The sequence below is a fragment of the Mus caroli genome, chromosome 9 (assembly GCF_900094665.2).
Source record: "Mus caroli chromosome 9, CAROLI_EIJ_v1.1, whole genome shotgun sequence".
In the NCBI taxonomy this organism is placed as follows: domain Eukaryota; kingdom Metazoa; phylum Chordata; class Mammalia; order Rodentia; family Muridae; genus Mus; species Mus caroli.
The window spans coordinates 36,487,883-36,501,402 of NC_034578.1; the positions used below are offsets into that span (position 1 = coordinate 36,487,883).

Genomic DNA, 13,520 nt, shown 5'->3' on the forward strand with positions numbered 1-13,520 from the left:
TGGGAACAAATACAGGGACCCTCAGCCAGACATTTACCAGAGAATAAGAGCCTTGGAACACTCAAATCTAAACAGGATATCTCCATCTAATTCCTCCCCTTTGAACTCAGGAAACCCAGAGGAAGAAGAGATAGAGTGTTAGAGCTAGAAGGCATGAGCAACAACACAGAAACAATGGCCTCTAAATCAACATGAGCAAAAATCATGTGAACTCACAGAGGTTTAGGCAGCAAGCAAATGGCCTGCATGGGTCTGCACCAGGTGCTCTGCATGTACATTATGGCTTCCAGTTTGGTGTTTTTATGGGTCTCCTAAATGTAAGAACCAGTGGGCCTCTGTTTTTTGTATCTTCTGTTGGGCTCTTTTCCTTGTGTTTGTATGTTTTGTTCCAAAGTGTTACTTGGTGTTTTGTATTAAATCTTGTTTTATTTTATTATTAAAAAATGACCTAACATTTTTTGCAACAGTAAGATGTTATATGGTCACACAATCTGCCCCAAATTACGTTAAATTCCCTGTCAATTTAAATTAAATTTGTTGTTTAGATTGCTTTGTTGTTTTGAAGAAATAGGAGTAGTTGTATTTTCTACTCCTGAATATGAACCCTTTAAAGAAAACAATCATCAAAACATATAGAGATATTAAAAGACAACAAAACCTCAAAAAAATAACCCTTTCATCAAATAAGATTTGTCTCTTAGTATAAACCTTTCATTACAAGTTTTGAATAAATAAATAAATAAGCAGAAGATGAAATATCTGAACACATGTGGTACGTCTATAAAACTTTCTATGTTCTTCTGCCTCTACAAAACCTTGCATTCCTCTAAGTAAATTCATAGCCAACCTCAGAGGTAAGTAGGCCTGAATTATGTTTAAGGAATCCATGGGCATAGGAAGAAACAACAAAAAGATTTCTGACATCTGCAATCCTCAGCACAGACATATGTCGTGGATGAAAATTGGAGACAATTGTGATGCTATTCATCCCTCCTCTGTGTCAGATCAATCTAATTCCATACTTCTGCTTTACTTAGGAGGGGGTTACTCTGGTTTTCTGCCCACAGGCATGTCATTTCACAACTTATTGAAAAAGAACATGGAGGTTTATAAGACTTGGTATTGTCTGGTCACTGTGCTGCTTTCTCATAATTATCATCTCCATACATGTACACATCTCTGAAGTAAAATTTATCTTCTCTATGAAAGAGTTCTCAGTATTAGAAAGCTCAAATAACAGACACAAAATCTCACATGAATGAACATTGTGGACCTGAAACACATATCTTAGTTGACTAAGAGACTTCTGTTCCCAATTGCTTACCCCTCCAGGAGCTGACCTTCATGACCATTGTGTTGCCTTAACATACCCCATAATTTTTCCAGAGAGCTTTTGATATTTCAAACTTCTTCGGGAACTGTCTTATAATACGTATTGTGAGCAGGTCCTAGATACACTCTGGCCTCACTGAAGACTCAATTTTCATATTTTTTTTTTTATTTAGCAAGATCAGTTAAAATCTGAACTGCAACAATCTATTGATAGTTAAACCTCAACTGGGCCAAGTCCAGTGCCTCCCTTCTTTGTATAGCAACTTGATGCTGATACAAAATGTAGTTTTTTGTTTGTCTATTTGTTTGCCTGTCTGTCTGACTATTTTCACAGCATGGCTCTTTAGGATTTCTTCCTAGGCTCTTTAGGTTTTAGCATTTTTGAAATAATTTCTCCAAGATAATGTTATCTCTGCTCTGACAAACTTGGCCTGTAGAATTAAAATATTTCAGGAAGAATAGTCTTTGGGCTACCCATGAAGATCTCCAGTCTACAGTGCTAGGTGTCAATGGTTTGTATATTCTTGGACCAGGGAGTGGCACCATTTGGAAGTGTGGCCTTGTTGGAATAGATGTGACCTGGTTGGAGTAGATGTGTCACTGTGGATGTGGGCTTACGACCCTCACCCTAGTTGCCTGGTAGTCAGTCTTCCACCAGCAGCCTTTGTATGAAGATGTAAAACTCTCAGCTCTGCCTTTGCCATGCCTGACTGGATACTGTCATGCTCCCATCCTAATGATTATGGATTGAACCTCTGAACCTGTAAGCTAGCCCCAATTAAATGTTGTTTTTATAAGACTTGCCTTGGTCATGGTGTCTGTTCACAGCAGTAAAACCCTAAGACACTAGCTTTTGGGGATTTTCACTTGGCCACTAAAGATGAGATCAATATCTCATTGCTGACCATTTCGCAGGGAAGTAGCTGTTCTGGTAGCCTAGTACCTTTTTCAGGGCATAACCAGATATCACTAATTCAGGCAATTTTCTTTTTTCAGCTGGGTGAATCCATCATTGTACTTCCAGGTTGTGCTAAAAAGTTTTCAGATGACAATCTCCTTAGTCTCCAAATATATCTATGATTGTTTCTGAGTACGACTATGACTATGTCTATGGCTATGACTATAACTATGGCTATGGCTATGGCTTTGGCTATGGCTATGGCTATGACTATGGCTATGGCAACTATGACTATGGCTATGGCTATGGCTATGGCTATGGCTATGGCTATGGCTATGGCTATGGCTATGGCTATGGCTATGGCTATGGCTATGACTATGATTTTGCCTGTCAAAATGTCGGGGAGGAACTCCTAATGTTTCAAGATGGCATATAAGGCAGCAATCACTGGGACACTGGAGCAAAAAGAATTAGGGTTGAACAATTCTAAGATTTTACTTACTTATTTCATTATGTCTAAGAAATGCATCCTACTAAAGGTCACCATTGAATGTCTTTTCCCTGAGAATTAACTTTTTTAATGACACTAGTCCACCTGTGAATTAGAACAGATAGTTGAGCTGGTTCTCCCACCAAGTCTTGTTGTCTTACTTTACATCTAACAAAACTGAAAAGGAAAATCATTTCCCATTTTATTTTATTTTTTAAGATTCAGAGGAATAGTGAAGAGGAGCGCGATTGCTGTTACAAACAAATTTTCCAGCTATTATTCTCATATTGATATTTGAATATACTACCTCACCCCATGCCAAAGGCAATAAAGATGATGCCAACCTCACCAACTTTGATGCAGTTCCTGGCTAATCCCCAGGTGAGTCTTCTGAAAATGACTTGCCAAAGATCAATTCTTCTGGGAGTGGTTCCAAGTCTATTTGATCTCTCCAGGATCATCTGATTAAAATTGAATACCAAATTATGCTTTTGGAACTAGATACAATTCTTTCCATGTTCCTAGTTACTAGTCATAACCATGTCACCCAGATACTGGTCATAAATTTCCATCATAATCTACCAAGCTCCCAGACAATAGATGCAGTTCCAAGAAGTCATAGCAGCTCCGATTCCTGCATCTCACTGTCTGCCTTGGCAGTATGCCTTCTTAACTATATCCCTTGCATAGCCAAGCAGTTCACCCATCTTACCCTTTAGGGGAAAACCTTACCATCCATTGTGGAATTATCTTGTAATTTGTTAGCTTGTTTCAGCTGTTTCACTCACTAAGCCTTGTTGTCATACTCCTGAAAGAAAAAAAAAAAAAACAACCTGAAAACAAAAATCATATCCGTTTTTTTTAATACAGAGAAGCAAGAAGCAGGGATTTTTATTGCTATTACAAACAATTTTCATCTTGAATTTCGAATTGTACATATATCTGGCTTCCAGATCTGTCAGTTTAATAAATATATTTCCTGAACATATATCCAAAAGATGCTCCAACATATAACAAGGATGCATGCTCCATGATGTTCATAGCAGCCTTATTTAAAATAGCCAGAATCTAGAAACAACCCAGATGTCCCTCAACAGAGGAATGGATACAGAAAATGTGATACATTTATACAATGGACTACTACTCAGCTATTAAAAACAATGACTTCATGAAATTCACAGGCAAATGGATGGAACTTGAAAATGTCATTCCGAGTGAGGTAACCCAGTCACAAAAAAACCACACATAGTATGTTCTCACTGATAATTGGATATTAGCCAAAAAGAAGTTCAGAATTCCCATGATAAAACTCAGAGACAATATGAAACCCAAGAAGAAAGAAGACCACAATGAAGTGTGGATGCTACAGTCCTACTTTGAAGGGGGAAGAAAATAATCTCAGTAAGTACAGGGAGAGAGGGATCTGGGAGGGAGAGAGGAGAGGAGGAATAAAGGGGAACAGGATGGTTCAGATATGGGAGGAGATGGGGGAGACACATAGATGGTCAGGAATTTGAATGAAGAGTAGCAATAGGGGGGAAACTGGTGGCAGTCACTAGAAAGTCCCAGATGCCAGGTAACAAAGAGGTTCCCATGACCCAACAGGGAGGTCATTAGCTGAAATACCAAAGTGAAGAGAGAACCTGTAAAGACCATATCCAGTTGATAGGCAGGGCCCATGATTGACAGATGGGACCCATCTCAAAAATATTAATCCAGAATTCCTCCTGTCAAAAGGAAGTACAGGGACAAAGAGTGAAGCAGAGACTGAAAGAAAGGCCATCCAAAACTGCCCACCTAGCGATCCATCCAATCTGTAGACACCAAACCCAGACATGGTTGCTGATACTAAGACATGCTTGCTGACAGGAACCTGGTATAGCTGTGCCCTGAGAGGCTCTGCCAGAGCCTCACAAATGCAGATATGGATGCACTCAGTCAAACATCAGATTGAGCACAAAGACACCAATGGAAAATTAGGGCAAGGACTAAAGAGGCTGAAGGGTTTTGCAACCCCACAGGAAGAACAATAATATCAACCAACCAGACCCCTCAAAGTTCGCAGGGACTAAACCACCAATCAAAGAGTACACATGGGGGTACCCATGGGTTCAGTTGAATATGTAGCAGAGGATTGCCTTATCTGGCATCACTGGGAGGGGAGCCACTTGGTCCTGTGGAGAATTGCTGACCCAGGGTAGGAGAAAACTAGGGCACTGAGGCAGTAATGGGTGGATGGATGGGGGAGTACCCTCATAGAGGTAGGAGAAAGGGGAGACATTATGGGTTTGCGGAGGAAAAACTGGAACGGCAGATAACATTTGAAATGTCAATAAATAAAATAACCAATGTGGTACATTTATACAATGGGGTACTACTCAGCTATTAAAAACAAATTTATGAAATTCTTAGGCAAATGAATGGAACTAGAAAATATCATCCTGAGTGAGGTAACCCAGTCACAAAAGAACATGCATGGTATGCACTCACCAATAAGTGGATATTAGCCCAAAAGCTCCAAATACCCAAGATACAATTCACAAACCACATGAAACTCAAGAAAAGGAAGACCAATGTTTCAGTCCTTCTTAGAAAGGGGAACAAAATACTCAAGGGAGCAAATATGGAGACAAAGTGTGGAGCAGAGACTGAAGGAAAGGCCATCTAAAGACTGCCCCATGAGAGGTCCATCCCATATACAGTCGCCAAGAGCAGACACTATTGTGGATGCCAAGAAGTGCTTGCTGACAGAAGACTGATATAGCTGTCTTCTGAGAGGCTCTGCCAGAGCTTGACAAATACAGAGGGGGATGCTCACAGCCAACCTTTGGACAGAGCACTGGGTCCCCAATGGAGGAGTTAGAGAAAGGACTGAAGGGGCTGAAGGGGTTTGCAACCCATAGGAAGAACAACAATATCAACCAACCAGACCCCACACACACACACCCAGAACTCCTAGGGACTAAACCACCAACCAAAGAGTACACATGGAGGGACCCATGGCTCTAGTCACATATGTAGCAGAGGATGGCATTGTCTAGCATCAATGGGAGAAGGCTCTTGGTCCTGTAAAGCTCAATTCTCCAGTTGTAGGGAAATGAGATGATGGAGAGGTGGGAGTGGGTGGGTGAGGAAACACCTTCATAGAGACAGAGGGGAGGTGGAGGGGATGGGGGTGCATAGAGGGGAAACTGGGAAAGGATATAACATTTGAAATGTCAATAAATAAAATAACCAATAAAAAATAAAAAAGAAATATAAAAATAATAAATGTATTTCCATTATAATTATATCCAATCCCTGAAATTTTGGTATAGCAATGAAAAATGGAAAAGACATCATCTAAATTATGACTGATCTCATATTTTGTCACTGTGTCTCACCAAGTTTCTCAGGCTGAAGTTAAATTTCATCTGTCACTCAGGCAAGCCTAAATGTGTGATTCTATTCTCTAAGACTCCTCAGAAACTGAAAATGCAGGCTCTGACTTTCAGACCCTGCTATTAAATTCTCTGGGCATGTTGAGCACCTTTCCCTCATGCACAGCATCCATGACAATGCCTCTGCTGGGAAACTGCCTCGACTTTCCCCACTGCATCTTCTGATTGACTCTACAGATCCCAGCCAAGAGAACATCTTCTGAGACAGCACTTCTCCCACCTTCAGAGAACCCCACCTCAGCATACAGGCCAGTATGTGACAAATAGGATTTCAGAATTACCAGTTTTTATAATCTTTAATAACAGGTTAATTATCCCAGAAGTATCCTTGAGGTTTCAAGTGAACATTTTTGAACAGCTTAGCCTATAAAAGTGTTCACAAAAGATATTCAAATATCCCCTCACACAAATACACAACACAATTAGACCAAAGAGTTAATGAGATGCTTTTTCAGTAAGATTTTTTCCTCTTGGGAATAAACACCCAAAGGAAACTCATGTTTTAAATCTCTGGTGTTGTGACTTATTGCAGTTCCTGGAACGGAACCAAACAGGAAAGTCCTCCCAGGGACAAGAACTATGCTTAGATGTGTGGCACCCTACTAGGAAGTGTTTCAAAGGAGGAGATATTCTCAGTTCTAGCTTACAGACTGAAGGCAGGTGAGCTCCTCCCTTCTGCTGCAGGTAAGAAGGAAGACAGCACTCACCAGTGCCATCATCCTAGGCTTTCTGTGGTTCAAAAAGTGCCCAGATGCAACCTCCACCTTTACCTTAGTGCTCAGTCTCTCAATCACTAGGGTCATATTGTGGGGTGGGGGTGCAGAGTTTTAGACAATAGATTCTATCAACTAATCTGTACTTTAAGAATTGCACTGCATTGGAAACTGAAAAACACATGAAATATATAAGAAAATTTCCAAATGTGAAAACTGGTAACAAATGTTTTCTATGCCTACCCTTTCTCTTTAACTCAAGTATGATTCCAGAAATAAACTTTGTAGCCTGAGGTAGAGACAATAATGGCCTGTTGGTTCCATATGGAATGCTAGGTCTTTCTTTAGGTAGCTTTTCATTGTTCTTCAGGCCAAAGAAATAATCTGGAAAATCTATAATCAGTGATTCAATAGTTAAAGGAAGAAACACCTGATGATACATTCTTAGGTTCATGAACCTAAGAAATCGGATGTAACCTTTTCTTGTTAAAGGCAGTAAAGCTCCAAACCTATAAAACCATCTGTGATTTTATTGTTGAAAGACTGATCTGTATAATCTGCATAATCTGCTTCTTATGTACAGTTGGTTAATAAGGTGCTTTTGAGTATGCTTTTTGAACTTCTACACACCCTTAGTTTGCCTCTTGTGACATATGTGACATCCTTTAAATTTTTAACAATATAGTGAGGCTTGGACATTGCTTTCTATCTTTGTGTGTGTGTGTGTGTATGTTTATTTTTGTGTTCACATGTGTACATTTGAGGTATATGTTATGTTTGTCAGAGAGAATGAAGAGATAATCACAGTAGGCAAAGCATTGCTATCATCCAAGGAGTGCCTAGAGAGGCAGCAGCCACTATGCTATTCTCAATTTTCCTCCATACAAGCCACAAGACAATCCCATGTACAATCACAAATGCTCATTTTTTTCCAAAGAGAAGAGAGCCCCCATGCATGATACAGAACAACAAAAATCGAATGAATTCACTCAACCTCCAGTTTCATTTAGGCTCATACTTGGAGAATAAAATTGTGAGGTATATCCATTGCTGGTGTAATTTTGTTCTAAATACTGTAATCTCTCATTCTCATTACCCTCCATGCTATAATGCGGATGCCAGTGAGATGGAAAAGAATTTTTTTCATTAATTCAGTTAGTTCTAGGATGCTTTCACATGTGTATATGGAGCATTCTGATTATGCTCATGCGCACACCCTAGATTTTCTTATCCTTTTCCCACTGATCACTACAAGTTCCTTACTAGAGTACTTTTGTTCATTCTAGAATCACAATGGAATGATGGAAAGAGATCATTTGCATAAAGAGGGGGAGAGAAGTTCCCTTCTGGGTAAGCTTGTGAAGGACTTTACCTGCAATTGCCCTGCCAATTACCCTCTCAGGGAGATTTTTAAGGAGCTACATCTACAATTAAGAGCCTAACTGAAGAAAAAAATCCCTTCACCAGGAAAGACAGTTTTGACGAGGACATCTCTTGGTAAATATCAGCATCCTTTTCTCTTTCTTAGACCCCTGAAATTTAAACTCCTGTAATCCACACACATAATAAATGTCATCAAGAATTTCTTTCCACAGACTCCCAGGAGCTGATTCATCCATAAACATGACAAACCACACTATGGTGACAGAATTCACCTTGCTGGGCATCCCTGAGACTGAGGGCCTGGAGAATGTCCTACTCTTCTTGTTCTCAACATTATATGCCTGTGCCTTGCTGGGAAACTTGCTCCTTCTTACTGCAGTCACCTCCTCCTCACGACTCCACACACCCATGTACTTTTTCTTGAGCAACCTCTCTGTCTCTGACATGGGCTTCTGTTCCACTACAGCTCCCAAGATGTTGTCATATCTCTCAGGAAGGGGTGGAGGGATTTCTTTCCAGGGATGTGTTGTACAACATTTCTTCTATCATTGTATTGGATGCGTTTTGTGCTTCCTGTACACAGTGATGGCCTATGACCGCTTTGTTGCCATATGCTTCCCTTTGAGATACACAATCATCATGAACCACAGAGTATGCTGTGTCTTGGCCACAGGGACTTGGATGAGTGGCTGTGTGCACGCCACTATCCTAACTTGCCTCACATTCCAGTTGCCCTACTGTGGCCCCAGTGAGGTGAGTTATTACTTCTGTGACATGCCTGCAGTGTTACTGCTAGCCTGTGAAGATTCCTCTCTAGCACAGAGGGTAGGTTTCACAAATGTTGGTCTTTTATCTCTCATTTGTTTCTTTCTCATTGTTGTGTCCTACACTCGAATTGGGATCTCCATCTCAAAAATCCGCTCAACAGAAGGCAGGCAGAGAGCCTTCTCCACATGCAGTGCCCACCTCACAGCCATTATGTGTGTCTATGGACCAGTCATCGTCATCTACCTACAGCCCAACCCCAGCCCATTGCTTAGTGCAATTATTCAGATTTTCAACAATCTTGTGACACCCACCATCAACCCATTGATCTACAGCCTGAGGAACAAGGATGTGAAAGCAGCCCTGAGGCATGTGTTTCTTAAGAGATGTCTTAGCCTGGAAGTAAATGAAAACATCTAAGTGTTTGCTTAACAAAGTATGAATTACCCTTTATAAGGACAGATTTACATCTACTACTTATTTCATAGGACCAGTGGCATTTCTTACTTCCAAGGCATATTGCAATAAAATGTGTATTGCGTCAATTTACCACTTCATTTACTCCTTGTGATACATATTCCTTTCATATTTCCTTATATTTTGTAATGAAAAATAAAATATAAAATCTCTTAGTGATTCTGTGTTCATTTTTATTCTGTCTGGATTTCTCCAAGCACCATTATTCCTCAAGTATTTGTCATCTAACTCTACAGAGTATAAGAGACTCACTTGTTCTCTTGAGTAGACTGTCTCAGAATTCTTCATTCAAAAATGGAATTTTGTAAGGATTTGAACATCTTTGAAGGAAGACCCCCTTACTCATATAGCATACAGATACAAGGGCATTTATTCTGCAGGAACAACCAGCATGCAGAAGTCAACCATTCCTCCATATGGCCACCAAAGGCACACAAGCCTTCTTATGAAGAACTAGGGAAACTCACTGGAAAGGTTTGGTAGTTGCTAATGTTATAGGTAGGGGACAAAGTGGTTACATTATTATAACTTTGATTGGCTACTATGTTAGTTCTTCTATTTTTAGAGATCATGTTAGGTAATCTAAAATTTCACTGGTGGGATGTTGGGGAGACCAAAGGGGTTGGCTTCTGATTGGCTTATGCCAGGTGGTCAGTGGTGTGCATTCATATGTCACAACCATTTAATTACAGGATAAGATAGAGCTGCCCAGCACAGATGGCCCATATGGTTTCTTCCCATTTTTGTGATTATCTCTAAGCTGTTCTTGGGAGCAGATTTTACGACCTTATTCCTGGAATTTATGATATGTTCCTGGAGCTGGTGACTTATGGCCTAGTTCCTGGGACTGTTGGCTTTCTTTTTTAAATCAGGCCTGGTGCTAAAATGGAGACAAATGGATAAAAGAAATAAGGTTTATAGGAAGTCCAGATATCTACAAGAAACTCAGAAATCCAAACTAATATAAGTTTATTTAAGGCAAGCTTTTCATATCCTACATCTTTGCAAGATTTCAACTTGGTTTTTGTGCACAACTTCTGTGATTAGTTATGTCTGGGTCTGTGTGTGTGTGTGTGTGTGTGTGTGTGTGTGTGTGTGTTTGTATATGTTGTAATTTTATTTCTGCAAAGCATAAATCTGGATTATTTCTTATTAGAAATACATTTGGGTTTTGTAAATTTTTTCTCAAGTTAAACAAAAGGTCTAATAAATTGAAAATATTTATTTATTTAAGAACATGAATATTAGTTTAGGTATAATGGATCTAAATCATGAAGCTGTACATTTCTGTGGGAAAATATGTATATATCTTCTTCTTCAGAGTATCCCCCATAACTCATTTACTAACTTATATCTCTATGCTGCAAAATGCCAGAGAAATAAAATGGATACATTTCATTTATAAAACCTAGTTAAATTTTTAGAGAACTTATTCTTTTTCTTGTAGTGGTTTTAGGTTTTTCTTAGTTTTTTTTTTTTAAAAAATATCTGGTTTGGTTTTTAATGCAGTGGCATGATGTGGGGTGAGGGGTTGCCTTAGTGAGACCATACTGAGGTATTCCACCCCCGGGACACCAGCCATAAAATGGGTCTAGTATAAAATTAAGTTTATTTGAGGCAAGAGAAGGGAGTGTTAATGGAGTAGAGGCAGAAAATAGAGGAAACAGAGAACAACAGAGAGAGAGAGAGAGGGAGAGGAGAGAGAAAGAAACCGGTGATCCAGGAATGCTTAGGGAAACAGGAGTGGGGGAGAAGCCAGAGTGTGTTGGGGGGTGAGGCCAGAGAGAGATGTGTGTGTGTGTGTGTGTGTGTGAGAGAGAGAGAGAGAGAGAGAGAGAGAGAGAGAGAGAGAGAGAGAGAAATTAGAGAAATTAGAGAAATTAGAGAAATAGAGAGAAAGAGAGAGTTGGGCAAGTCTTAGGGAAGTTGTCTGATCATTGCATTCCAGCATCTGTAGGACAATCTGTGAGTATGAAGGTGCAGGACCAGTAGAAGCCTCTGTGAGAGTAAACTGGATTATCTCTGTGTTGCTTCTCTGGAATTGTCCTGGATATAAACACACACACACACACACACATACTCACTCACATATGAGGCAGAAAATAATGTTAAGTAGGTTTGAGAGAAAAACTTTTTCTTAGGTATACATTTAAAATTCTTAGGTCTTGGTAGTTGAGGTGAGGGGAGTATCAAAACCAGGGAACAGGGGGGAATAGGCAACACGTGGGAATTTAGGCTATTGATTGGTATTGATTGACAGGGGAACTTCTCTAATTGAAGTCTGTTTGGTCCGTGAGAAGTAGATCTAAGTGAGCTTTTTTTGGAGCTAATAAGTTTACAAAAGTGATAAATTTGTTAACAGCATGAACAGTCTTTAAAGTGAGCTTAGGGAAGATAAAACTCTTTCATGGAAGAGAAAAGGAAAGAGGGGCTTCTTCACTCTGTTTAGAAGACTGAGTGTATACTAATTTAGCATAATGAGAAACATTTTTAAGTTTATATGTAAAAGACAATCAAAGCAAATTCAAAATATTTGGCTATGATAGTTGCTAGTATAGATTTAGCCTGAGCCACCTTTAGCGTGAGAAACACTTTAAGTCTATAATGAAGAGACAACCAAAGGAAATTTAAATTTGCAACTTGTGATTAGTGAAGTAGATTGTATAGTGGAATGTTTTACTAAGATGATCCTAGTTTATCAGAATGCCATTGGTTGATGCTAGGGTTTTGAACCTATGAAGTCTCAATATAACAGTGGCCTAGCAAGGGGAGGAAATATGAAGCATTTTCTATCTTAAATCATTTATAACCTTTTATGTTTGTATGTCCTCCGACCTTTATATCTTATGACTACCAACCTTAAAACACCTTTCTAGACCCTCCTTTAGATATGTATAACTTAAGCCTTTTATTTAATTACGTATCATGAGATGTAGGGTCAATCACTGGGAAGCAGTCACTGCAAACTGAGGTTCCTTTTAGGTAAGGAAGTAGTGGAATGTTATACCTGTGGAAATTTACATTTGAACTTGTGGATCTTTTATTGTGGAACTGCAAGCAAAGGAAGCCTGTCTGCCTTTTTGATAAGAGATCCGGTCATCTTAAATAGTTAACAAATTGACTAGTGAGTTCATATGGTGGTAGGTTACTGTATTAGTTAGGGTTTTACTGCTGTGAACAGACACCATGACCAAGGCATGTCTTATAAAAAACAACATTTAATTGGGGCTGGTTTACAGGTTCAGAGGTTCAGTCCATTATCATCAAGGTGGGAGCATGGCAGTATCCAGGCAGGCATGGCACAGCAGGAGCTGAGAGTTCTATGTCTTCATCCAAAGGCTGCTAGTGGAAGACTAACTTCCAGGCAACTAGGGTGAGGATCTTATACCCACACCCACAGTGACACACCCATTCCAACCAGTTCACACCTATTCCAACAAGGCCACACCTTCAGATGGTGCCACTCTCTGGTCCAAGGATATACAAACCATCACAGTTACCATGGGATAAGGAGCTAGTTGTCTGTTGTCTAGCTCTCAAGTTGCTGTTAGTTTAGTTGTCAATGTAATCAGAAAACTGGGAAGAATAAATTATAATCTAGATGTTATATATACTAATTAAGATGACAGAGATTGGCCTATGATCTGCTACCTAAACAACTCTCCCAGGTCCCTGTGGTCTCCATCATAATTCAGGCAAAAGCAGTCTGACCACCAGGCCCAGAAGATGAGGTTATTTTTGTTTGTTTGGTTTTGTTTTTGTTTTATTTTGTAGTATTTTGTTGTTGTTGATGTTGTTGTTGCTATTGTTGTTGTTCTTCCTCTCCCTGTAGAAGAGGAACATAAAAGAAATTACTCACTTTGTCTTAGGAAATATGAAACATTTAATTCTCTGGGTGTCCACTGTTTGTCCACAATTTAGGTTGAGCCCTGGCAGTGGACAAGGCAATGGAGCAGTCTTTCTCAGTGATTATTTTACCAAATCCATAATCCACGTAGAGTCTTTTGTCACTGTGCCCATAT

General features: G+C 39.6%; 1 protein-coding gene across 1 annotated transcript; it reads left to right on the plus strand.

The window, feature by feature from the left end:
- Positions 1-8,476: 8,476 nt before the first annotated feature.
- LOC110301782 (putative olfactory receptor 10D4) lies at positions 8,477-9,531 on the plus strand. Its single transcript, XM_021172429.1, has one exon. The coding sequence runs from the start codon at positions 8,497-8,499 to the stop codon at positions 9,439-9,441; it is 945 nt and encodes a 314-aa protein (XP_021028088.1). The 5' UTR covers positions 8,477-8,496; the 3' UTR covers positions 9,442-9,531.
- The last annotated feature ends 3,989 nt before the right edge of the window (positions 9,532-13,520 follow it).